This window comes from Populus alba, chromosome 6, assembly GCF_005239225.2.
Source record: "Populus alba chromosome 6, ASM523922v2, whole genome shotgun sequence".
NCBI classification, from domain to species: domain Eukaryota; kingdom Viridiplantae; phylum Streptophyta; class Magnoliopsida; order Malpighiales; family Salicaceae; genus Populus; species Populus alba.
In genome coordinates this window covers 18,471,458-18,497,139 of record NC_133289.1, presented here as the reverse complement: position 1 = coordinate 18,497,139, position 25,682 = coordinate 18,471,458, and the positions used below count along the sequence as shown (strand labels likewise).

General features: G+C 34.5%; 2 protein-coding genes, 1 long non-coding RNA gene, 1 other non-coding gene and 1 pseudogene across 9 annotated transcripts; 3 read left to right on the top strand and 2 right to left on the bottom strand.

The window, feature by feature from the left end:
* The first annotated feature begins 719 nt into the window (after positions 1 to 719).
* Positions 720 to 791, top strand: TRNAC-GCA (transfer RNA cysteine (anticodon GCA)). Its single transcript has one exon. It is a non-coding gene; the product is annotated as a tRNA-Cys (tRNA).
* A 357-nt stretch (positions 792 to 1,148) lies between these two features.
* LOC118043823 (sucrose-phosphatase 1) lies at positions 1,149 to 6,037 on the bottom strand. 2 transcript variants are annotated; one of them, XM_035051911.2, is made up of 8 exons: positions 4,860 to 4,946; positions 4,470 to 4,769; positions 4,232 to 4,333; positions 3,851 to 4,045; positions 3,458 to 3,748; positions 2,506 to 2,692; positions 1,488 to 1,534; positions 1,149 to 1,405 (listed from the first exon to the last, which is right to left on the bottom strand). In XM_035051911.2, exons 1-8 carry the CDS (start codon positions 4,917 to 4,919, stop codon positions 1,313 to 1,315), a joined length of 1,275 nt encoding a protein of 424 aa, XP_034907802.1. In that variant the 5' UTR covers positions 4,920 to 4,946; the 3' UTR covers positions 1,149 to 1,312. The 2 variants fall into 2 exon arrangements, with proteins under 2 accessions (XP_034907802.1, XP_073265795.1); XM_073409694.1 differs by lacking the exons at positions 1,149 to 1,405; positions 1,488 to 1,534 and adding exons at positions 1,930 to 2,232; positions 5,804 to 6,037.
* Positions 6,038 to 6,077: 40 nt separating this feature from the next.
* LOC118043737 (prolycopene isomerase, chloroplastic-like) lies at positions 6,078 to 12,111 on the top strand (annotated as a pseudogene).
* An 11-nt stretch (positions 12,112 to 12,122) lies between these two features.
* On the top strand, positions 12,123 to 13,000 carry LOC140954215 (uncharacterized). The gene is made up of 2 exons (XR_012170066.1): positions 12,123 to 12,226; positions 12,549 to 13,000. It is a non-coding gene; the product is annotated as an uncharacterized lncRNA (long non-coding RNA).
* On the bottom strand, positions 12,221 to 19,705 carry LOC118043817 (ABC transporter G family member 22). 5 transcript variants are annotated; one of them, XR_004686701.2, is made up of 12 exons: positions 19,536 to 19,705; positions 18,836 to 19,222; positions 16,994 to 17,064; positions 16,144 to 16,379; positions 15,771 to 15,926; positions 15,443 to 15,626; positions 15,037 to 15,345; positions 14,665 to 14,952; positions 14,174 to 14,458; positions 13,976 to 14,083; positions 13,191 to 13,595; positions 12,221 to 12,646 (listed from the first exon to the last, which is right to left on the bottom strand). XR_004686701.2 is itself a non-coding variant. In XM_035051894.2 (11 exons), exons 1-11 carry the CDS (start codon positions 19,552 to 19,554, stop codon positions 13,377 to 13,379), a joined length of 2,262 nt encoding a protein of 753 aa, XP_034907785.1. In that variant the 5' UTR covers positions 19,555 to 19,705; the 3' UTR covers positions 13,035 to 13,376. The 5 variants fall into 5 exon arrangements, 3 of the variants coding, with proteins under 3 accessions (XP_034907785.1, XP_073265794.1, XP_034907790.1); XR_012170065.1 differs by lacking the exon at positions 12,221 to 12,646 and adding an exon at positions 13,773 to 13,881 and having other exon boundaries at positions 13,457 to 13,595; XM_035051894.2 differs by lacking the exon at positions 12,221 to 12,646 and having other exon boundaries at positions 13,035 to 13,595.
* Between the last annotated feature and the right edge of the window lie 5,977 nt (positions 19,706 to 25,682).

Here is a 25,682-nt window from a genome sequence, read left to right as displayed (position 1 = left end):
AAATAAATGTCACCATATCAAATTTGTATGTACAATATATAACATAGACTTGTAATAGCCTTTTCACTTTGTAAAAGTCAAAGCATCTTTGATAACAAAAGCTATTTAAAAGAGCTAAATTGTTGATACAGCTTTTTAAATAATATAAATATGACTTCTTTTTTTTTTTGGTATGTGCACTCCAATAAAAAAATTTATTTTAACAACCTATTTATATTTTAATATATTTAATATTAATATTTTTGGATTTGTTTTAGAAAAAAAAACATTGAGAAAAGTTGTAGGGATGAAAGAAATTTTTTTAAATAATTTATTTTAATATTTTCAGCTCTTTTTTTTATTCGATATATAGAAATGGATTTTCATTTAAAAAAAATCATTTAACTTTTCATTTTATTTGACTATCACTTTGAAGCTGTAAAATTAAAGAAAAAGATAAAAAAAGAAAAAAATAAGTTTTTTTTCCTTGACTCTTCTTTTAGCTCACCTATTAAATATGCCCTCATGCTTGTATCACGGCCACAACATTCTTTCTTTTAGATTTTTAAGACAAAAACCCCGAGATAACCTTAATTTTGATAAAGATTGGCTGCCAAACAAGACGAAACAAAATCTTATGAAGACGAATCTTTTCAATTTTTATACTATATTATTTAATGTGGGGTTCGCCTCTTTTGTTAATCAATATTATTTTTTATTTATGAGATTCAAAGCATCAAGGGTCCATAGCTCAGTGGTAGAGCATTTGACTGCAGATCAAGAGGTCACCGGTTCGAACCCGGTTGGGCCCTTTTTTTGTTGTTTATTTTTTTTTCTTAATTCATTCTTTGGAATTGCTTTCCATGGGCTTGTCTTTCAGATTTGGTCCGTACAAACTGGGCCCAAGTACCCCTAACAATGACATGTCGTTCGCGAGGCAATTTCTTCCGTACTTTTCTTGGCGATGCACAGTGGTCATGGTGACTGGTGGCAGCAGCCATTGCAGCACAGGAATTTTGTGTGCGCATGATCATCGAAGCATGGTTGGGCAACTGAGGGGCCCTTATCATGGGGGGCAGCTGGATCATACATGTTATTGATCTCCAACATACCCACCTAGATTAATAATACTGGGAATAAAAAGTTTGATGGAAGAAGAACACTCAGGATATTAATCATATTCATTTATCATGTAATAGCCGATCACCATGAAGTTGATGTTCATACAACAATGATCAAATTATAAAGCTGAAAATCATCATTAGATTATTTTTATTGTGTTTGAAGACGGTTATGAGCTGTCTGCATCTGAGCTTTGAGCCGCAAACACAATCTAGAACAGCCAGGTTGATTGATCTTTAGCTCCTGATCCTTCCAGCCAAGTTTCATGCACATGCATGTAAGTTGCCCCAGAAACACCGTCCTTCTAAAACACAGAGAGGAAGCAGATCATGTGAGGGGAGAATTCTTGTTTCAGCAGAAACTCATTGATTGATCTCAAGGTTTACCTTTATATTTATTATAGAAGTGGTCACACAACCTTGCTGTTCATCGCCTGCAAGAATAGACAGATAATTTAGGAGAAATGAAAAAAATGGCACATACAGCTCCATTAATTGATTAAGAGATCCCTGAGATTTTACTTAGCATGGAATAAATTAAAATGGGCATGCAGGTAATCTACGCCACTAAAGAATTACAAAAATTCTACAAATAAAAGCATAGCTACAAGAAATTAATTGTCCGCAAACCCGATTGCCAGTGCAAATTTTCCAACACCAACTCCAAAAACCCAGTCAAGTGCATTGAAGGCATGGCACCATATACTATAGCAATAAGTAAAGCGATTTTCCAATACTATGGGGTGCTAGCAACCACCCTTTATCCTGTCCAGGTGTCGGACAGGCTATTTCAAGGAAAAGTTGAAAAATCTGGGTGACAGCTCTCATAGAAACTCAGACAAAAAAGGAAACCGTAGAACCATTAATCATAGAGAGGAGAGAGTAAAACAGTTTTATTAGTGTCCATAGAAGATATGATTAATTGTTCTATGGACGGTTTCTTTTCTGGCAGATGGTATGCTCACTCTGACCATGGCTTTTGCCAAATAAAGCACCTATAGGATTCTAACCCCCAAGTAAGAAAGAGAATATCAGTAGTTGTAGATCTGTTTGTCCCTCTCCTAAGCAGGTCAAGCTCTAAAGGCTCTTCCACCCTGTTTACAGCTACCCGTGTGAAGGCATTTGTATGACTCTGAAGAAAAAACCAGAATCCAGTAGAAAAGTGATCCCTGATTAGTTCAAGAACATCCTGCAAACCAACTACAGCTGAAGAAGTATACGTTAAAAACTTAAAAACCTTGCATTGACAAATCAGAAGAAATTACATGGATGGCATCAAAGAAAAGAGACCAGCGTCCAGCAGTCTAAACTGGTGCAGAAATATATCATAAAATGCATGGGAGAGCAGGGACATTTTATCATCAGCATTATTGATAATGCAATCATTATCATTCGGAGGTCTTACCTGATAATTCCCACTTATTGAACTTTACTAGCCACGTGTCCAAACCAGTCTGTATGGATAGTACCCGATCCACCCAAACTCGAAATTTTTGGCCCTGTTTGTCACCGTAGTAGCTCCTCATTCCATTTATAGCATCACAAAGAGAAAGCTCAGCACCAGATGGGTGGATAAGAATACCAGATGAATCCTGTCAAAAAAAGGAAAATATTATATCAGGCTAACTGAAGAAAGGGAATCTGGAAAAGCAAAACATATGTATATAATAAAAAAAATCAATGAGTGCATTCATGGACACCAGCAAACAAGATGATGGTGGATATTAATTTATCTAAGTATGCTTGATAATGCTTTGCTCTATGTATTTTAAAATAAATCCGCCCCCAGATCTTGACTGCAGAGGCAAGTGGGTGGGTTAGTATTGTCCACGTGAACCTTGTCCAGTTCTTTAAATAAATTCATTCTTAAAACAAAACAGACAAATTCAACCCTTCAGATTTTATGGCAGAAGGGGATAAAAAACTGAACAGTCTCAAGCTTGCTTTTCTGTTCATCAGCCACAAGGCTATTCATATGGAGAACAAGTATCAAAAGCTTACATGGTTAAGCACAACAGGTCAGACTTTCATTTATAACAGTTTAATGGTATTAGCAATATATTTATCCTCCTGAAAGAAAAGCAAAAGAACTGAACCAAACAACCATACTGGATAATTTAATGCTTAGCTGGAATATTATGAGCCTCAAAAGAATATGAAATCCAGATGAATCTAGTGTATTGTTTATACCATGAAAGAAAAGCAGACACAATCCATGTTTATTTCTTGCATAGTAGTTGGTATAAACCTAATCCTTAAAGGTTAGAATGCATCACAAGGAAAAGGAAAGACATAAAAGTCCACAAACTTTTCTACAGCAACACATAGAGTCAAAAGAAAAGAGGATAGAAACATACACAATCAGCTTTCATGCTTGCCAAATATAGCTCAGAGTTTTCGACCTCTGCACGCCTCCATCTTTCATAGAACATGAAAAATCTCACTATTTCACTACTGGCACTGATGTTTTCCGACTGAAAGTCTGAAAGGTTGGTTATATCTCTTGGAGAAGTATTGGGACCAAGGTTAAAATGACCAATAGCTTGTATGATCCCAGCTGCACACCGCTCGGTTGCATGAATTATTTTAGGATTGCCTTTAGCATTTTCAGCATGCCACTGCAACAACTCTTCTTGTGCATTACTAACCTAGACAGATAAATCAATGAATGAATAGTTAACAGAAGAAATGACCAATGTGAGCAACCTCAATTTCCCAATGAAGTGATATGGCAGAACATAAATACCCACCATCACTCCATGTACATCTGGAATGCTGAACAGCTCGGCATCATTTCCAGAATCACCACAAACAAGAGTATTGGCAGGTAGTTTTCCTTCAGTCTTAAACTTCTTATGTAAATACGCAAGAGCTTGCCCTTTGCCAGCACCTTGGGGTAGTATATCCAGGTCCATTCCACCACTATAAATTATCTTGACATCCAACTAGAAACAAAAACGAAAAAAAAAAAAAAAACAAGAAGGAAAAAAGAAAGATGAGAGAGAGAGAGAGAAGAAGAAGAAGAAGAAGAGAAGAGATTTAAAAATTAAGTTAGACACTGTAGCACCGGTAGACTTGTACTAAAAAGAACACAAAATCAGGGGGCAAGGATCCCAAAACTAGAAACTAACCCCACGTTTTGCAAATATCTCTGATAGCGCCTTCGTCACATTCTGAGCATTGGCTTTATCAACATAAAAGCTGACCTTGTGAGGCCGTTGCTCTGTTTCTGACTGCATTACCCCATAGATGTCATTATTCAGAGATTTCAAGTTGCCGAACTGTTTTCTTCTATGTACAAAACTATATGCTCATTTTCAAAGCAATATGCACAATCAGAGAACCAAATCCCATAAGTGTTTAACATACCTGAAGAGTAAGTTCAGGAAACTTGCTTGTTTCCTCAGTGACTAGGTTCCTGTCCCATTTCTGATTCAAAACTTCAACCCAACCATCATCAGGCACCATGGAGGTGCCATACGTGATCTCAGTTCCCACAGACATTATGGTTATATCAGGTGTTAACATGGGTTTCTCTTTTCTCAACTGCTTGTAAAGCGTAGGTGATCTTCCAGTGGAGAAAACTAGCAGAGAATCATTACGATAACAGGCCTCCCATAAGGCATTGAACCTAAGAAGAGACATGTTCTCGGGATCATGATGATCAACCTGCAACAAGAGTATATTGTCCAATAAAATTACAGCAGCCACAAGAACATACAATGAAACAAGCAGAAAGCAAACAATTACGAGACAAACCATTGTGTGGTCAAGATCCGAAACTATCATGAGGCGAGCAGGAGCCTTGAGCCTATCCATCGCTTCTCTATCCCAAACTTTAACCCTGTACAAAAAAGGCTCGATTTAACTAGAGAAACAAGCATCAATGACATGCTTCACTATCAATTCAAGCCTAGGGTATTATATCCAAGAAAAAAATATTAATTTGGCAATTATGCAGAAGTCATCACTTATAAGATGAATCACTAATATTGGATATTGAAGGTACTGAAAGAATTGAAAAGTTTCATAATTTCGCCTATCCATAAGATTTGCACAGGTACTAACAAAGCAATTAGTAAAGTTTGTTTTGTAGCTGTAATTTTAATGTTAGACTGGATATATGATATTATAAATGACAAAATAAAGAGAAGAAGAAGATATTGTAAACAGAACTGGTAAAGCCCCTCAAAAAGACTAATAATTAAAATAAAGAAAAGCCAGAGAACCCATTAACTGGATTCAAAAGCATGAGACACTCATCAAATGAACAAAATAGCAGAAAATCAGAGACCATGAATTACTAATCAATCAAAAGAACAAGCAACTCAAAACATTTCCATTACCAAAGGTCCTAATATAACTGAAAGAAATTAAAATCAATGTCCTATAAAAATCCCACATCAGTAAAAAACTGAAAATAAAAATCCCATCTTCCGTTACTTCACCTCTTTATTTATTTTCCTTCAGCACACACTACCTAAGCAACCAAATCCAAGCAAGATACTAAAATAAATAAAATGAACCCAGAAAAAGTATCTGCATAATCTAAAAGCAGCATAAACGAATAAATGAAAAGTTAAGAGCTTTTGGAAATGACGATTGCCACTGATACAGAACTGCAGTGATTATTATCATGGAACTGGAAAACCAAAGAAACCTAAAACAAATGGAATGAAAAAGAATTATAGATTTGTACCCTTTTTCTTAGTATTCTGTGCTGGTGATGATGTGATAATTATAAAGATGGAGAGTAGAGTTTTGGATCCAAATTCGTTGGCGCTTCTTTTGTGGTAATCCTAGAAAATAATGGACTGATAGAGAAAGAGAGAGAGAGACTGAGAGAGTTTAAAAAAAAAAAAAAAAAAAAAAAGATTAGACAAAAAAGTTCATTAAGAACTGTTTTTTGGACACTTGTTAAAAAAAGAGATGGACGCTTGTGGAGCTTGCTGGTGATCTTTCTTCGTGTGTCGAAGAATGTGCAAAGGAAAAATTAGGAAAGAAGGGATAACACATGTCCTCCATTTGCCATTTGGTGAGAAGAGATACGCATATGCTTCGTTAGGTAGCTGTTTGCCAAATATTCTCTTCTTTGCTTTTTTCCTTTATTGGAACATATTAATTTACAAAATTAATCTCATTTCCACTTTCCTGTTATAGCTTAAAAAATTATGGTTTTAAGGATTATAGAACTCCATGTTCTAAACAAATACCACTATAAATCCACAGTCAAAAATCCACTCTCCGGTTGAAAAAAGCAAAAACATGGAACAACTACTGAAGATGTTGTGCTGGATGTTTTAATATTTTGGTTCTTTTCATCATGCTATTTTTCACTTGATGAAGATGAGACTGAGAAGACTTAATATTCGGACAATACAATAGAAAAGAATAAAGTTATTGATCATGCACAATAACATAATGTTCGTGGTTCTAATGATGTGTATCCATTGATAAATTAATTTGTTAAATTTAATTATGTAGTTTAATTTGTAATTGAATTGATATTGTTTATTATAATAAATTGTTTTGAATATTCTGATTAAGTTTACTTGCATATGAAATTACTTGCTATGAATTCTTTTAAATGATTGTGTTGAATTTGTTGTGATGAAAAACTTTGAAGGCTAAGCTTGAGCTGCTGTTTTTATAATTTTATTATCTTTGATTTTTTAACCAGATATTCAAAGTGTTAAGATAAATAAATAACTAGTAAATATAATATTCGTGAATATATTAGATACAACGGATACAATATTTTAAAATACTTTTCGTGTATATTTTATATGATATAATATGAATTATTATTTAGAAATGTAATTATAATTGCTTTTCAAAATTATTTTTTACTTGAAAATATATTAAAATTATTTTTTTAATTTTTTAAAATTATTTTTTGATATTAATAAATTAAAATTATTAGAAAACACTAAACAAATATTAATTTAAAACAAAATAAAATAAATTTTTTTTAAATTTTTTTTTAAAATATTTTTAAAACATAAAAGTGGAATATATCCACGACTACTTAGAGTGAGAAGTATTTTTCTAATCATAATAGTTTGGAAAATATTGTAGTGCTTACGTGGAAAAAAAAACTTTAATCTATTCTAACAGTCATGCAGGCGGCAAAACGAAACGGCCAACGGAATCAAAGCACTACACATCCTTCAACCGTTTAAATAACACGACCTCCTTGTCTGGTCTCCAAAGAGAGAAGAACCAAGGACAGGAATCCTTGACCAATCTTTGCCTACACTATACACTTCCACTTCCATATTCAGCAACATCACGTACTGCTAACCCCCTTGGTTTTTCTCCTAATAAATAGCCCACAGCAGGTTTCTTTCTCACTTACTATCTGTGTATACCTGTACTAAATCAAAACAACTGACTCACAGCTATTTTTTCTTCAAGACCCATAAATCTAAACAAGAAAATATGTGTCCAAAATGTTCTTTGGACGCCCACAGAACATTGAGTTTTAGTTTTAGTTAAGAGCTATTTAGTAACGTGAGTCTAGGGTTCAAGAATTCTCTATTTTCTGGTCAGTTCAATACTGTCCAGGTAGGGAGGTTCGGACCCCGAAGCCAAAAACATAGGATTTTGTCTGTAGAACCTGTCCAAACCTCAGTTTTCAGTGGTTATATTGTGCCCAGAAACATAAAAAGCAAAATTGACAGTCCTGGTGAAGTAAAAGTTTAAATAAGGACTTTTGTTTTTGAGGTCAAAGGCCGTGTTAACTGTGGATAAAGAAGTGCATATTGAAGGAAATGGAGGAGTGAGCAGAGAGAGGAGTGATTATGATGTAATTGTTATTGGGTCTGGTATTGGTGGGTTGGTTGCTGCTACACAGTTGGCAGTGAAGGGAGCTAAAGTTTTGGTCTTGGAGAAGTATGTGATTCCTGGTGGGAGTTCTGGGTATTATGAGAGGGATGGATATACTTTTGATGTTGGCTCTTCTGTTATGATTGGTTTCAGTGACAAGGTCAGTTGTTATTGTTCTTCCATATTTCTTTATTGTTGTTATTTGCGTTGTGATTTATTTGTTTATTAAGGACTTGATTTTGTTGATTGAGTTGAATAAGGTTGTATGCATTTTTTGGCATGATTTTGAAGATTCTATTAGTGTTTTAGGTGTTGGATGGTTATTTGCAGAAGGTAGGTAACCTAGTGAAATAGGGTCGTGCATAAAGAGAATTTCCACTAAACCAATAGAAGTGTGCTTATTAGATAAGATTTTTCGATTAGGTTTAAATGGATTTTTCCAAGTTCATCAGGTTTTTGGGTAAGTTTTACCAGACTTCAGTAAGGAAATTTTAACCTCAATGCCTTGCAGGACTCCTCACTGTAAGCATTTTTATTGCTTATTTGCTCTTGTTATGTAAACTAAGCTATCTCCGCTGAACTTTTAATCCCACTGCGTGCTTTTGCGTGTTAATCACTTTTAAAGTCTTCAAGCGCTTGATAGTGTGCCATAAAATTTTGGGGCAAGGGGCATACCATAAACTTTTGAATAACAACGAGGCAAATTGGCAGCAGTTGGTTGTGAAATGGAGGTGATTCCTGACCCCACTACTGTCCATTTTCATCTACCTAATAACCTTTCTGTTAAAGTTCCCAAAGAGTACAGCGACTTCATCTCAGAACTTACTGCTAAGTTTCCCCATGAAAAGGAAGGAATCCTTAAATTCTATGGTGAATGCTGGAAGGTACGTAAATTGTGGTGAATGCAACTTCCTATCAGCAGTTTGTGTCTACTTGTTGATCATCACTTACCGTAGCATTTATTTTGTCGGGTAGATATTCAATGCCTTGAACTCTTTGGAATTGAAGTCGCTCGAGGAGCCAATCTACCTGCTTGGACAATTCTTTCAGAAGCCTCTTGAATGCTTGACACTAGGTATTTTTTCTATCTTTTCCTCTCAAAATTTAACTAATTGATTTGATGTGAGCTTGTTACATCTTCCAACGGGTTTTTATAAAATCGAATCAAATAGAATGCGTACAGGGTGTAGATACTGTTTACTTGCACCAATCACAATCAGGACAATATGTTTTTTGGCATCATTTGAGCAAGGAAAAACTGGTTTGCAGGTAATGTAACCCTGGGCAAATTAATGTTAATTGGTAAAATTAGTTTGTTTGGTAAAGAAAACAAAGATGGGACCGTGCACCTTTTTAAAGTTTCCATTGAAAAATTTGCTAATTAACAAAACTTGTATTAGATGTTTGCAAAGCTATTGCTGCAATAGATGAAAAAAAATTACTGTCGAGCATGGAATCTTGAAAAACTCTCATATTAGACACATTGCACTGTTGGCTCTCATGTGCTTTTCCAGGTGACTTGCGTTTAAAGACAATGTGCTGGCCCCAAATGTTTTGGAGCATTCCTTGTATCATATTGATTTGGATGGTCAGAAAAAATGTTCTAGAATTCACGAAACAACACAACAAGAATAAACAAAAAAAAGTTTTACAAATTTTACAAATGTTTACAAATGTTTATCATGCTTTCTATTTTAGTTTCTGAAGTTGGATTTGGATAATGTCAATTATTGAAAGTCACATCATCTATTTGGCCGTCCTTAATCTTTATTTTTATTTATTTTTTTGCTTTTCATTTTCCCTTATCAATGAATTTTTTTTCCATTTGCTAGTCACTAAATTAAACCAAAAAAATTATGTTTCTTTCTTTAAACTTCTAATGTGATGCTTTCTTATTCTCTGCAGCTTATTAATCTGCCCCAAAAATGCTGGGACAAATCGCTCGAGAAGTACAGTAAAGGATCCTGGAGTTGTTGTCTTCATTGATTGCGAGGTGAAAATACTTCGAAATTCAATTCTTTTGATAATTCTGTGAATAGTAATGGTCTTTTGGTATGGAAAGAGGGTCCCTGCAATCTCATAAGAAGTTTAGATGCTGTTGTTTCTCTTGCAAGCAGTGTTTCATAGTGAGGCAGCAGTTCAATGCTTTTGCACGACCCCAATGATCAATGGCGGGGCATGGTGAGCTAGCTTTTTAAATTTTAAAGAACTTTTGGACCCTCTCCAATATGTATATATCTAATTCTTTTTTTTCTTTTTTTATCGGCACCAGTCTATGTGATAGGCATTTTGGAGGGATCTAACTATCAGTTGGTGGGGTTTTTGGTGGCAATTCGCAAATCCTTGTCCAAGAGGTCTGATGATGCAGGGCAGGTGAAATTCTTTTACAGGGCAAAACGGCGACCAACCATCATCTCTTGACATGGAAAAGGCTGTGAGTTTTAAATAGTGGATAAATGGGTGGCTAGATTGAATCCTTGGGTTTTACAAATGGCAGAAAAGAAAAAAAGAAAAAGAAGGAAAGAGTGAGAATAATTGTTATCTACTTTTTAGTTTTCACACTGAATTTGGCAGGTAGGAGTGAGGCTTTCAGATGGAGGGAGTTCTTTTCCAAACCCAATAAATATCATAATGCTACTAGAAGATTGGGATAACCTTTGGTTAGTTTTGTGCAGATTCGCATTCTAATTTATTTGATTTGACACAATAACCTTTTGCTGGGTTTTTTTTTTTCTCTATGCATGGTCTTCTTAGTTAGTCATGAAGAGTATTATTAAATAATGTTAGGCAGGGAAAAGTTGGTTTGAAACAGGAGAAACCCCTTCCGAAAGCAAGAAAAGAAAAACTTTTCAAAAAAAAGTTGGTAATGTAAGGCTCCATCTTTTCTTTCCATTCACATGGGTGTTAAAGCCCAGGTTCTACCACCAGATACAGATTGCCACCACTTTGTTCTTGAGGTATTCATTTGCTCACAAACTGAGACCATATATCTGGAATTGTGAGCTTGACACATCTAACTTTAATTCTTTTGTTTTGTCTTAGGATGACTGGACAAGATTAAGAGGAGACCTTATGGAAGCATATTCCTAGCATTTCCAACTGTTCTTGATTCATCATTGGCTCCTGAAGGCCGTCATATACTTCACATATTTACAACATCTTCCATTGAAGGCTGGGAGGTAAGTTCACTACTGTAACTTTTAAGTGAGTAGTTATACTTAATGTCTTATTTCTATCCCTTCCCTCCCTCTGTCAGCTAAATTCCTAATAGCTGGACTTAAACTGTTTAGGGACTTTCGACAGAGGACTATGAGGCAAAGAAGAAGGTTGTGGCTTATGAGATTATAAGCAGATTGGAGAAGAAACTTTTTTCCGGGGCTCAGATCATCAATTACTTTCATGGAGGTATATATCACATTATCATAAAAGCACATATTCATTGAAGAATGTAAAGAGATTGTGTCAGGTGATGGCATATGAGAAGGAAATGATCACAACTTATGGACGTAAGCCTGAATGATACACACAAATTCATTAACCAACCTCAAGTGGTTGGATCCTTAGAGAGGCTTTAAATTCACGAATTTCTCTAATTTGAAGAAGTCCTTCCCACTATCCATTTTGTACTTTATTAACTGCAGGTGGGAGCTCATTCAAATTTCTTACTTTCCAAGTTTCAGTGAATGGAATACTATGTTTATTATCGACTCTTGTCTTTCAAATTTGATTTGGCTTCAAAAGTACATGCAATCATGGCAGGTAGGTTCACCCAAGACACACAGGCGGTACTTGGCTCGTGACAAAGGTTCTTACGGACCAATGCCACGCAGTACTCCCAAAGGTTTATTGGGAATGCCATTCAATACAACAGTAAGTCCAATCATTACCTCTCATGAATGTCACAGTAATTGTAGTTTTTGAAATCATTTAAGCAAGAAATACTCAGGCTATTAGCCTCTGCCCTTTATCAATGGTGCTTCACTTTCTTTCTTTACCTCTCTGGTCCTCTCCCTACAAAAGTGAAGTGCCATCAACATGATGGAATGTCAATACCCCACTCCTCTCAAGCCTGCCAAACTCTATTAACAACCACTTATGAATCTTTTTTTGGATTACATGATTTATCGCCAGTTTTGGATCGAACTGGTCCATAATCAGTTGGGTCATGACATGATGAAAACTTGCAGGCTTGTAAGATGGTCTTTACTGTGTCGGCGATAGCTGCTTTCCAGGACAGGGTGTTATAGCTGTAGCTTTTTCAGGAGTAATGTGTGCTCATCGAGTAGCTGCTGATATTGGTAAGCTAGGAAACATTTCTCATTCTCAATGTGTTCGATATTGGCTTCGGTAGTTCTGCTGACCATTTGTGAAAGCATGATCAAGTCGTGGTAGAAATTATAGATATGTCTTTTCTCCATTGATGAAATAATGAATGTCAACCCTGTTAAACCTTCAAGGTGTTTTTCTTTTTCCTGATCGAGGTCTATTTAAAAAATATCCTACGTTTAGGTGCAAGGACAAGAAAAGTAATTGTATGTCAACTTTGATGAGCTTCCCACTCCCTTTAAATGACTAGTTTTTTTTCTTTTTACCCCCCCGCCCCACATAATCTTATCATAGGCATTGAGAAAAGGTCCCCTGTAATGGATGCTGCTCTCCTCCGGCTACTTGGGTGGTTAAGGACCTTGGCTTGAGAACAGGGGAAAGAAAAACAGAACCTGCAACATGACATTTTTGCCCGAAGAACACAGGTTAGTGGAAATGATCTGCAAGAGATAGAAGCGAAGTGCAATTGCCAAGCTAGTGAACCAGGTATCCAAAAATATTAACCTTTCACAAACTGTGAGTTGAATCACTGCAGGTGATTCTCACTCCTTAGGCTGGATCAAAAGTGTACAGAGCTGTAGAGGGAAGTTCTTCAAGATTTTCTCTTTTTCCGTTTTCCTTTTTTCCCTCTCAATTTGGTGTTTGGTTAGCAATCACTGGTGGTTTCTATGTATTTAAGCGGTAGCTCCTGGCAATTTTCTTTCCAAGGAAAACGTAAATAAAGTTCTATCAAATCATATGCGTTACCATGTTTTTCATTCCCCAACTTTTAGAAGTCGCTAATTCCAATAAATATGCATTAATCATAGGTAGGGATGTCTGACAACTATTATTACATCACTCCATTTTAATATAAAAGATACGAGCTTGTGAATGCGAGCTTCTTATAACGTGATTGCATTTCTAGGAATTCTCCTCGCGGAAAAATCAACTTACATGCCTAAGATACTGCATAAATATCGTCGTTGAGGCTATGGCCATCCAAAAATCTTCATGGAGCTGAAATATGATAACTTGCTTATATCCCTTTCTCTGATCCGTGGAACCCAAGTTTTCATGGAATAGATCTTTGAAGTCAAACGTGGAAGTTAATTGTCGATACTGCTCACTGAATAATATTGCTTACTGCGCACAAAGCTTCATTCTCCGCAAGGAAATATAAGCCAAGAGACGGTAGCCAAAAACCATTGCCACCAGGGCACTAACTTCCGTCAAGCCACTGTCTATTCTCATTCCATTTAAAACTGGTGTCATGTGTTTATATTGAACCTTGAGGAGAAGATTATAGGTGTGGTAGTTGAAAGACATATAGCGGATCCAAGATACAAATACTGGAACTCTCTGCAAAATCGAAGACCATTTGTGACCATTCTTTGCGTTTAGGTGAGAAAAAGTTGAATCAATACTAATTCTGGGAGAGAGTTATCAATTAGTGAAGTAATGAACTCCACTCTTGATGACATGCTCTGAAACTTCAATTTTTTTTTTTTTTTTTAGATACTAATTCTGAATACTTACATTTTAGAGTTAAAAAATTCTGAAACTTCAATATTGATTGTAGAGGTTATTGAGTAGTCCTTTTCTATCGGTCAATCAATGTCAGCAATATGTGTCATGTGGTGCGAATCTAAAATTCAAATGTTGTGAAAAAATTCACTCAAATATTGCATTGGAGAGGAGCAATACAGAGAGATGTATGAAATGATCTTTGATGAACTTACCTTTACAAAATACCCTCCAGCCAGCATGAAGGTCATCACAGTAACTGAAGCTAGAGTTGTGGCCCTCTTTAAGTCCATCAGGGTAGCCCCAATAGCTAGTCCGAGTCCCTGCCATGGAGACGTGTTTGATTAAATACTTACATTTTAATTTGTTTTTCTTTGACACCCTTCTTCGTTAGTATTGCAAACTAGTCTCACCTGAGCAGCAATAATGCAGAGAAAAACCGTGAGCATGGTTAGGAAAAATGGAGCAGCACTCATTCGCAATCCTGCCATGAAGTAGACGACGAGAAGGAAAAGTACGGGTAGTACTAGATCAAGTGGAAGGTCGCTTGTAGTCCTTGCCAAGAAATATGCACTTAGTCTGTACATGTCAGCTGCCCGTTCTTTACTCAACATGGCTCTTTCTTGGGGAAATGTGAAGATTGCTGTGAACACAGGAAAAAATCCCCAGAAAACAGCAATGAAGAACAGCAGCCCTGCCTGCAATCCAAGAAGGTTTAAGTTTACTAAGTGAAATTATGTTGTTAGTGCAAAGGAGCTTCAGGAAACAAAAAATGTGCTTTTTTGTAATTCAGTTGATTTTCAATGGTTTCGGATAGGTTTTCAGAGAAGTGCTTCAGTAAACTTTGAGCCTGAAATGGAAATGAGAAGGCCCAAGGGTTGATCTTGGCCGGACCATTATTTACCTGATCTTGCAGACCTTTGAGGCTATTAGGATCTGAATTCCACCATAGTAATCCCAAGATAATTGCAGTAGAGAGAACTTGGGTGATTCTCAACCAGCTAAAATAGTCGTGCCGCCTTTCTTTGATTCCCCTGCAGAACAAAATGTTATATTGTTGCCACCAGCTTGCCCCCCATTGTCGTTTCAGAGAAGACACTTTTGCCTTCACTTCTTCATCAAGGGGTATAGGAACCATTAGTTTCTTCTTCTCTTTGACCGCAACTCGTGTCTCATAGGCCTCCACGAGGTACTGTTTTCGACAGAAACATTATCTGGTTAAACAGCAGCTTTTGATGTTAAGAACGCAAAAGTCTGTCTGTGTATACTTCATTACCTCATGCACAACTGCAGGAGAAGGCTTCCCGTTTCTTTTTCCTGCATCTGAATTCCCTATTTGCACTTTATCCTCCAATTCAGATGGGACGGAAACATCATTTATATTGCCATTTGCAAGGTCTAGCAAGAACTCTGCAGGGTTCATGGCAATAAGCGGGTTGCAGCCTATAGATGAGAAGTACAGCATTGCTTCTGATGATTTTCCAAAATAAAGCAAACTCCCTTTCCCAAGAAGAATCAACTTGTCAAATTTGTGGAAGAGTCTACTAGATGGCTGGTGGATAGTTGTCACCACTGTTTTCCCACCCTGCCATTAAATGGAAACAACTTAGTAGCAGAAAAATGCAACTATCTCCTGATGAAAGGGCCAAAAACTTGAATAAGAAGCATCACAAATAGAATACCTCAGCCATATCTTGTAACAGCTGCACTGTCTTTAAAGCAGTTGTAGAATCCAAGCCCGAGGTTGGTTCATCAAGAAACAAGATTGAAGGGTTGATTATAATCTCATTGCCAATGCAAACTCTTTTCCTCTCCCCACCTGACACTCCACGCACAAACGAGCCACCAATCACGGTGTCTTGGCACCTAGGCACATCAACATTAGCTTTCAAGAATGAGCAAGATCAATCAGACGCTGCAGAATTTATTTCTATTATTAACATTCTTGACTTGAATTATGATTACAAATTTGCCTTGATTGATGATGGCAGGGAAATGAGAATTCATTACCTCTCTAAGCCTAGCTCATGGATGACGTCCATGGCTCGTTTTTGCTTCTGTTGTTTTGTCAATGTCTGTGGCAATCGAAGGAGGGCTGCATATGTCAATGTTTCTTTCACTGTAAGGTGAGGAAACAGAATGTCGTCTTGTGTCACGAATCCTATCCTGCCATATGTTTTTTTTATGTCATTTTGATGTGCATTTGCAATGACTCAAATTTCTAGTCGTGCATGTAACAAAAGTTCTGACTTAGCTAAATGCAGGTTCTTGCGTCTTTTCATTGATTTTTGGTCATCGCGATGAAAAATAAATTGGCAAGTAACCAGTCAATTCAGCGCTGTAAGTACCGAACCAGTCTTGCACTGATATCTAAGTTTCTTACCTACTTTTTAAGAACTTGGAGTATGGTCCGTCATTGTAAGTGATTGAACCACCGACAGTGGGCTGATTTAACCTGCCGCCAAGCAGATTCAGAAGTGTTGTTTTTCCACTTCCTGAAGGTCCCATAAGAGCCAAAACTTCCCCTGGATCCACCGAACCACTGATCCCATTCAAGATATCCTTTTCCTCGGTTGAGGTCAATCCTTTGATGATCACCTTGTATGTAAGGTCTCTGAACTGCAGATTCCCAAACAAGAACAAAGTTCAATTCGGTAAATGGTGGAAACTTCATTACATGATTATCTGATTAATTGCTAAGTTAGAAAGTCTAATTTCTAACAAAATATAAGAAAAACTGTCCATACCCTTCTTTCCTTGACAAATAAGCATTGCTTTTTATTCAATGCCTGAGATCGACTCGGGAACTAGTCTAAGTAGACTCAAGAAAACAAGTGAAGATAGCTTTCTATCCTCAAATGCATGTTCCTGTTCTTACAAATGGTTAATAGAACTCTTAAGACCCCATTAATAGTTTTCATGGCAAGTTAATAAATTGCGCTGCATTTTCTTTTTTTTGTTGGAAAGAAGGGAGAGTCTTGTACAAAAATATCATATACAATGAAACTCTGTACAAGACTGAACCTGACCATGCTAACCATATTCTATGGATCGCGTTGATTGCTAGATCATAATTCTCCACCCCTGCCTGTCCAAATAGAACGTATCGGTATCAATCCGTGGCACCATTAGGAAAGGCAAGTTTGAACACTACCGGTGCATGCTAGCTCTACTTGGAGAATAAAGAAGAACAAGACTGGAAACCTGCAGCATCGCAAATTAGATTTTGTTACCTTCAGGTAAATTGGCAAGGAGGGTTCAGTTTGAAATTTCTGCTTACGCATTCCGGCTTCAAGATCCTCCGCTGCAACAACCATAGATATAGGACTGTGTAAACTAATGACAGAATCAAGATGTTTTTTATGCTAAAGAAGAAGAAGTTGTTTTGCTTCTTGAATGATAAATAACATGGTATGTGATGAACATTTTAAGCAATTCTCATTTTAGCCAATACTTCTCCAAATTATTAGTATCGGCTAACATGCCAATTTAATCATATCTGAACTTGATTGGAGAGATTGAAGCTTCTGTCATATCATTTCACAACTTTCTAGCTGCAATAATTCCTGAAGATAGATATATATGGTTGCAATGGTCACAATTTAAAGATCCCAACAAATTCAATCAACAGTAAAGAGAACTCTGTAACCTTAATGTCACGTACGATCCTCCCATCACCTAACCATTTAAGAGTTTATCATTGAGAGAGGATTACGACAGAAGAGGAAAAGTGCTGATATCATTTTCTGAAGTCACGTATGATCTGGGTGCATGATTTTTGCCAAGACGAGGGGAATCAACATCCTTGATGAAAGTTACGTGAGGCAACAAGTCAGCAAAAGTCTAATAGAGTTTGGGGCCCAATTTGCTAATCATAATAATAAACAGGAACCTTGACCCAAGATCTGGGGCCCATATGGAAGACTTAATTTATATCTATTCTTGGAAGGGGGGGGGGGAAGGAGGAGGATAAACACCATATACTTGTAGTGCTGTAGATTTGCAAGAAAAAAACCCCTAAATCTCCTAATTTTGATATGAATAACTTATTTTTATACCCAAAAAAGAGATGAATTCAATACTTTCAGTATTGGAAATTAAGCTCATAAGGATCAAAATACTGTAGAAAAAAAAAAAAAAAAAACAGGGAGAGAATCTACTCAAGTGGTTATGAGCTATCAGAAAGAGATTGGACATCAACCTTCCATTAACACCAGTAACTTGGACATGAAAAATAATGCAGTGCGCACTGAAACAAGACTGAGTAACCACCACTACGAAAATAAGATCCAAAAAATACCCCATCAATATTTATGTAGGCTGAGTGGGGTATCATTAGGCTTACGTTGCAGATCTCTAACCCGAGTTTGAAAGGAGGCCTAGGTTTTTTTCCTTACAGGAGAAGAGACAAGGGACACGCTTCTCACGCACTGGCTTCCCATTTTTGCAAGTGGTTGTTAACATGATCATGCTCACCTTCCTCCCCCCTCGTCACAAGCTGGCCGCTTTTTCATATTGAATTTTTCCCACATTTAAGGCCATGCACTATTCTCATATATATAAATTAGTAGCTACTCACTCATGAATTGCTCCATTTTAAGATAAAAAGTGAAACTCGTCGTAATTTAATAACTATTTTATGAATTTTACTTTTACTTCAGAGGAAAACCCAAAAAAAAAACCCGAATTTAGGAGACCCCATTTGCAAATCATGAAAGTGATAACGTGATATGATATAGAAATATGTACTCGGTTCAAAGAAAAAGCAGCATGCGTTTGCGTGGACACAGAAAACCAAGCAAGTCATAAATTTCATGAGTTCACTCACATTCATGTTGTTCTGATCACCAGATCAATATCCAGTAAGCCCCGTAGCTTGTACTTCATGCCTAGAGGTTCTACTTTCTAGCTAGATCATGCAACCTTTTCAGATTATTAAGCCAGGACAAAGACTGGACATACCTCCACCACCCATACTCAAGAGGACCACAAAAACCATACAAAATTGTAACACCTCCAACCATATGCTAGTAAACAATGAAGAATCATTAAAAAAAAGGTGTATATAGACTTACGTATATCATCATCACTGAACGTCATGGAGTCGGCTATTTCATCAGGTGGCATGTTGAAGCCAGTGAAGGAGAAAGAGAAGCCCAGGCTGGCACTGGAGGCCCTGCTTAGAGCTGCTCCACTGTTGACGTCATCCAATTCAAACTTCATCTGTGCACTCCTTGACTTCCTAATGTGTATATTTTTGTTACCACCCGAAGTGGTACGTCCCGGTGAGGCCGCCGTCGTTAGCCTCTTGCTGGACTTACCTGAGAGTGTCCCGCCGCTGCCGCCTTCGGAAACCCCATCGCTGTTCATGGGAGATTTAAACGCTGCCTCCAGTGTCTCAGCCAATTGTTCTGATTTGGTTCTCGCTAAGGACGTGTTTGCTCTCTCCATGCTACAATAATCTTCTCAACAACAGTAAAAAAAGATAACGAAGATATTAATATGAGATTCTGTTAAGGGATATTGATGAACATTGCTCGATTCTAACTGGCTTGAAGAGAGTCAAGAAAGCTAGAAAAACGATTAATAGTTTTCTGTCTAAACAGTCTAGCTAGTATAAAACTGTAGACCTCTCCGTTTACAGTAGCCAGATGTGTTTTCTGTTTGAATATAGAAAATGGAGAGGAGGACAGAGAGAGAGAGAGAGAGAGAGAGAGACTCGTAGGTGAACTAAAGGAAGCAGTAATCGTACAAAGGGACTTTCTCTACTCGTACCTTGAGGAGAGTTTTGCATGACGAGATGACAAAGTATACAGTGCCGGTACAAAAGGACTTGCCCTACTAGTACCCTAGAGTAGTGCTAGGCTAAAGTCCGGTGAAGGACAGGGAGGAAGAACCTAGGGAGAGGATATGTCTTTTCAAGGGAAGTGTAATAATGTCTAAACTGCAACACTGCATCAAATGATGGAGCCACTACTTATAAGGTGCGCTTGGGAGGGTATCCACCAAGTTACCAAAACACCCCTGGACTTTTCAATTATTTTTATTATTATTAAAAGAAACTAAAAAGGTCAGTGTAGGAAGTTTACTGTACCTCTATAATCATTGACACTGTATTTTCACTTTTTTGTACACTAAAGTGACTAGCTTTTTCTTTAAACGGAGAACTAGGTGCTTTTTCCTTTTTCACAGCACTCAGCAAGGCTTTTGTCACTATGATTTCACTTTTTGACACTGTATTTTCACTTTTTATCTGGCACGTGTATCGCGAGCCATCGAAATATTGTTCACTCTTTTATATTTGTGGATTTTCTGTTCAATTTTTTTTAATTTTTTTTAAAATTACATCTTTTCTAGATCAAATTAAAGAATAATTAGATCAAATTCATTGACTAAAAAAATTAAAAAAATATAGATCAAAGTAAAAAATGAGTCACGATTATAGTTTTAAATTCACACAAAAAATTTAATTTATTTCTCACTCTTTATAAATTATAGATATTCAATCCCCTAATATTTTCTCAATTCAATTTTAGTATGAAAATTTATTCTTTATTTTATTTTTTAGTTTAGTTTGAGAGATAAAAAAAAAGATCATTGAATCTCAATTATGAAGAAAATAAAATGGTGTTATCGTCACTAAAATGGTCTATCTTTGTGTCAAAGAGTTTCATTTAGTGAGGAGAGTTCCACCTAAGATGTTTTTTGTGCCTTGAAATTGCCTAAAAAAAAATCTAAGCTCTGGAAAGATTTTTTTATTTCAACTGATTTTAGTTTTTTGTGTTTTTTTTAACTCCATTTATGAATTTGTCAAAGCTTTTAGTCTTTTTTCTAGGTGTTTAGGGTAAAAAAAAATAAGTTGAGATGATTTTTTGATAAAAAAAAAACACAGAACATGTTTTTTCAATCACCACATTGGTTGGAATCTAAGAAATACTAGACGACATGTTGTTTGATTATTCTTTCCTAAAAAAATTCTTCGATTACATTAAAAAAAAAAAAAATTAAAGCCCACATGCCACCCATTCCTAGATGGTCAAGCTCAATAATGTCTGGCCTTTTTTTTCTTTTAAAAAAAAAAAGAAGAAGAAGAAACATATGTTTTTTTAAGATAAATTTTTAATATATATTTAAATTAATACTCTTTCTCTCTAATTTTTTGTTTTTAATATATATTTAAATTAATACACATTCTTTCTATTTTTTTTGTTTTCCTTATTTTTTAAAATAGTTGCTGTTTTTTAATTATATTTTTTGTATTTATTTTTTGAAGAGATTATTCTCATTTATCTATGACTTTTTTTAATTAAAAATATTTTTTTTGCATGGTATTTCTAATAAGTTCAACCTCACGAGATATCTTTTTTTATTTGATTTTATTCAATCAATTTTATTTGTATGTCTATTTTTACTATCATTTGATTAAATAAAAAAATTATTTTAATTAAAAAAATTATTAAACAAAACCAAGTAATGAATCGTGTTGCGAAAAAAAAATATCTTGATTTACATTTGATTTTTAATTTTTTTAAATACATATTTACCCTTTATATTTTTATGTAAACAAATATTGAAAAAACCTATATTTTCAATATTTAGCCCACATAGCATCGCAGGTGAGATGGTTAGTGTGAGCTAAATTCTGAAAATAACTAGACTTGATAAGAAAGTATCTGGGTCCACCGATGCATGATGAATCAAACATCAATCATGTTCATCCTTACCGTACACGTGTTTGGACAGTTGCATGTGCTATGTTTGTGTTGATCCTGGACCTAACATCCATTGTATGCGTGAAGTCGGAGTATTTAATCTCGGCCTGATGATTGACTTGACCCAAGACTAAGACCTGCATGATAGGTTTTAACTAAGTTATCAGAGTAATTTCAGGATGATCTTAATTTTTTTATAAATTAATAAAATGTTGTTTATGATAAAAAGTAAATAGCTAGTTTTTTTGCGTCAATTTGATTTTTTTATTTTGTTTTTAAAACTTGATCTAATTTTAATTTCAGATTAAAAGTGTATTTGACAGTGTGGTAGCGGTTGCTTTTTAAATAACTTTTCGTGCCGAAATACCTGCAAATGATTTTTTTTTATTTTTAAAAAATTATTTTTGAGATCAGCACATCAAAACGATCTAAAAAATACAAACTGTATTTAATTTTAATAAAAAAAAATTTCAAATTTGGTGGGAACGACGGTTTGTACCGTGTTTCCAAACGCTGCCTAAATAGATTAACTTGTAAAAAAAACCGGGTTTTAAAACAACGTGTGAACTGGGTTTGTAAGCTACTAGCTGCTAGTCTTGACGTTTTTAGGTTGCTTGACGTAGCGCGTAATGGACTGGCCAAAGGCGACGGTGGCCATGACTTTTGTTCGTTAGGGATCAGATGGTCCGTGTCGATAACATATGAGGTCTAGGTTGTGTCTCACATTACCTCTTCAAGAGGGAATTGTTTTCTTCCTTCTTTTCTCCAAAATCTTTGCGACAAATCTCCATGTTATTTATGACCGCTACTGTTTGTGACATCATTGTTGAGAGCGGTGACCTTGAACTATAATAAAAAATTCACAATCGCTCACAATTTATCTTTTCTACTAATATATTTGGTAGTATGATAATAATTATTTTATAAATAACTTTTCGTATTAAAATAAATGTTAATGATTTTTTTTATTTTTTAAAAATTATTTTTGATATCAGTACATCAAAACGATCCAAAAGGTACAAATCACACTCAATTTTAGCAAAAACAAAAAAATCAAATTTGATGGGAACGCGATTTGCACTGCATTCCCAAACGCTGCCTACGTGTAATCAAAACATATATAAAAAAACACACACAAAAAAATAATAATACATGAATTAATATAATTCGACCAACTTTGACCCTCCAATGACATAATTGAAAAAAAAAAGTTCTTTATGCAACCAAACCATAAAAGCTAATTATACTCAAATCTCACCAAGTTAATTCATCAGCAACGAGCAATACAAAAAGACGAAGATTGGACTACAAAACGATCAAATACAAAGGTGCCCGCCGAGCTCTAAAAGCCGGTGTCGACATTCTTTTACAAAGGTTGTTTATCCTATTTTTTAGCTAGGGTCTTTAAAAATGTTGAATAAATTATTTTTTTATATTTTTAAATTATTTTATATATTGATATTAAAAATTTTTTTTTAAAAAATATATATTTTTAATACATTTCTAAATAAAAAAACAAGTCTCCTTAATATAAAAGTCTATTAATATACTTCCTACCAATTAATTCACATTAATTAAGCTACACCATTCAATTTAAACAATATATATTCAATAACGTCCACATTGATTTAAGTTGAACCAAGCCACAAAAATCTCTAACGTTTTTTCTTATCACGAAAAATTAAGGTTGGAGAGATATTACAAAGAAGGCAATGAAACGAATTAATTAGCAAAGGAGTTTCAACTTTAACAAAAATTAAGTTTCGAAATCTTTTTATTATTGATATTTCAGATTTAATTTTTTTAATTTAATTTTTTGGTTTTTTTGTTAAATTTTTATTTGTTTTCAATTTAATCCTTTAATTCTAATTTATAAATGTAAGTTTTTCATTTATGTCCTTCTACTTTTGGTTTTTTAATTTTTTTCCTTACTCTTTTATCAAAGTTTTTATAATTTTTAATTTTATTATTAATCATATCATGTTTTTATTTTTTTCAATAAAAATAGTACTAATTTCAATTTGGTTCCTTTGATTTATTTTTTTTCATCAAAGTTTTTATGGTATTTAATTTTATCAAGTTTATGTTTTTTATTATCTTAATAATAATAATAATAATAATGTATTTTTTATTCTAGCTAGCTGACTGAGCATAAGAGCATCTCCAATGAAAAATGCTATTTTAAATAAATAAATTGATAAAATAACATTTTGAATAGTATAAATATAGCTTTTTTACCATGTATATTCTAATGGAAAAAAGCCATTTGAAAAGTCAATTCTATTAGAGTTAAAGAAGTGTTTTATTTTTTTTTAATGATTTTGATGTTATTTTTTTCCACATGACTAGATTTAATTGGTTTATTTTTTTGTTGGCTCCACTTGATTAATTTTGACTCTTTTGAGAGATATGTAGGAATAGCATTTGTGAGAGAGAAAATATATTTTAGCATTTTGTTTGGCTTTTCTCTTGAAGTATGCAAAACAAACAAAGAAAAACTAAAATATTAGTTTTTTATTTTTAGCTATTTATTTAGCTTTTCTAATATATCAAATCATAAAAGATTTTGGATGTGAGCGGTATTATACTCCATGATCTCCGAAATAATTAAATCCATCATGCACTTCTGATTCGAGAAAAGCAGATTGGACACGAGACTTTCTTTTTCTAGGAAACATTCAACCCCGCCCGTACATTTCTTTTTTTTATCCAATACAACTCAATTAGTCGTCTTAATTAAACATTTATAAAAGCAATATATTAACCAGTCACCGAGCACTTTTTTTATCTCATCATTAAAAAAAAAAAAAAAACACCGAATAACGCAACACAATAATACAATAAAAAGCCCAAATCTGTTAATTTCAACTCTTCACTCAACCGCTCGATGACATGACACAACAAAGGAATGGGATCCTGCTGGATTCAATATCCTCTGCAGATGTCATTTTACCTCGCCACATTATGCGGTTGGATGCGAACTCAGGAACTCAGTGCCTTATCTTTTTTCATCTTCTCCGATAATAATAATAATAATAAAAAGTCTTTGGCATAACTTTCTTATTACACCAAGATAAAATTGTTCTTTAATGGATAACATGATAAACAAATCACTAATATTGCGCCGTATGTTCATAGAAATTATTATCTCTCTATTTTTTTTTTATATATATAATTATATATATCCAAGTTAACTTATGCGGGTATTTTAATTAATTTTTTAAGATTTTAAAATAAATAATTATATATATTTTTAATAATTTTAAAATTTATAAGACTTGTGGTGATTTCTGAAAAAAAAAAATCTAATTAAAGATATGATGGCATGGAAAGTAAATAATATACCAATTAGATTAAACTCCTAATATTATCTTTGCGCCTGTACGGTGAAACATTGGATTAAAGATATGATGTCTGCCAAAAGGCCTAAGGATGATTATTATAAAATATATATTTTTTTAATAAAAAAATGATTTTATGGATCATCTTCCCTTCTTTTCATTTTTAGACGTCAGTGAGATACAATTTCAATTATTTTTTAAACGTCACGTGCATGCAAGTGTTATTATTTAGTTCAACACTAGTTTATCGCCTGCCCTTTTGTTGCAGGCTGGAATCAAATATATTGTACTATAAAAAATAAAAATAGTACTTTTTTTAGAATTGTTATTAAAGTTAATATAATGGTTTAAACTTGAAAAATTATAACGTAATTTTTTTATATTAATATTTAGTTAATCCATCAAATTAACAACTTAGTTTATAATCTCTATTAAATCAAGTTAATTTTTTTCATATTATTATATGAAAAAAATACATAATCTAATACTATAAGATAAAATTCAATAAAAACTTATTATTAAATTTCAAAAAAAATGAAATTCAATATAATGTCTAAAAATTTTATCTGAATTTTTTTTAATATTTAATTAAAAAATGATTAATATTTAATTGCATTAAATTGTTTTTTTCTTATTACACAAAAAAAAATACAAAAATAATTTGTCAAGTCACTAGAAATCAGAAAGGGGGGCGGTGCCGGCCAACTGTGGGCAAGCCACGTGACAGGGACGTGACTGGGTGAGGGACACAGAAAGACAATCTTTGTTAGTTAGGTCATGTCCAGGCCTCAGGGATTATGGAGCATTTTCTTGCTGTTAACAACACAACAGAGCTAAAGTCGCCGTAATTCCATTGCCACGTGTAGACT

Excerpts from the sequence above, each read along its gene's own strand:
- LOC118043823 (XM_035051911.2), bottom strand. The coding sequence starts at position 4,919 with ATGGATAGGCTCAAGGCTCCTGCTCGCCTCATGATAGTTTCGGATCTT. Across the intron at positions 2,693-3,457 it reads CAAGCATGAAAGCTGATTGT|GATTCATCTGGTATTCTTAT; the intron begins GTATGTTTCTAT and ends TTTTTTTGACAG. Across the intron at positions 1,406-1,487 it reads CTTCTATAATAAATATAAAG|AAGGACGGTGTTTCTGGGGC; the intron begins GTAAACCTTGAG and ends TCTGTGTTTTAG.
- LOC118043817 (XM_035051894.2), bottom strand. Across the intron at positions 14,084-14,173 it reads TCTGCATTATTGCTGCTCAG|GGACTCGGACTAGCTATTGG; the intron begins GTGAGACTAGTT and ends TCTCCATGGCAG. Across the intron at positions 13,596-13,975 it reads CTGGAGGGTATTTTGTAAAG|AGAGTTCCAGTATTTGTATC; the intron begins GTAAGTTCATCA and ends TCGATTTTGCAG.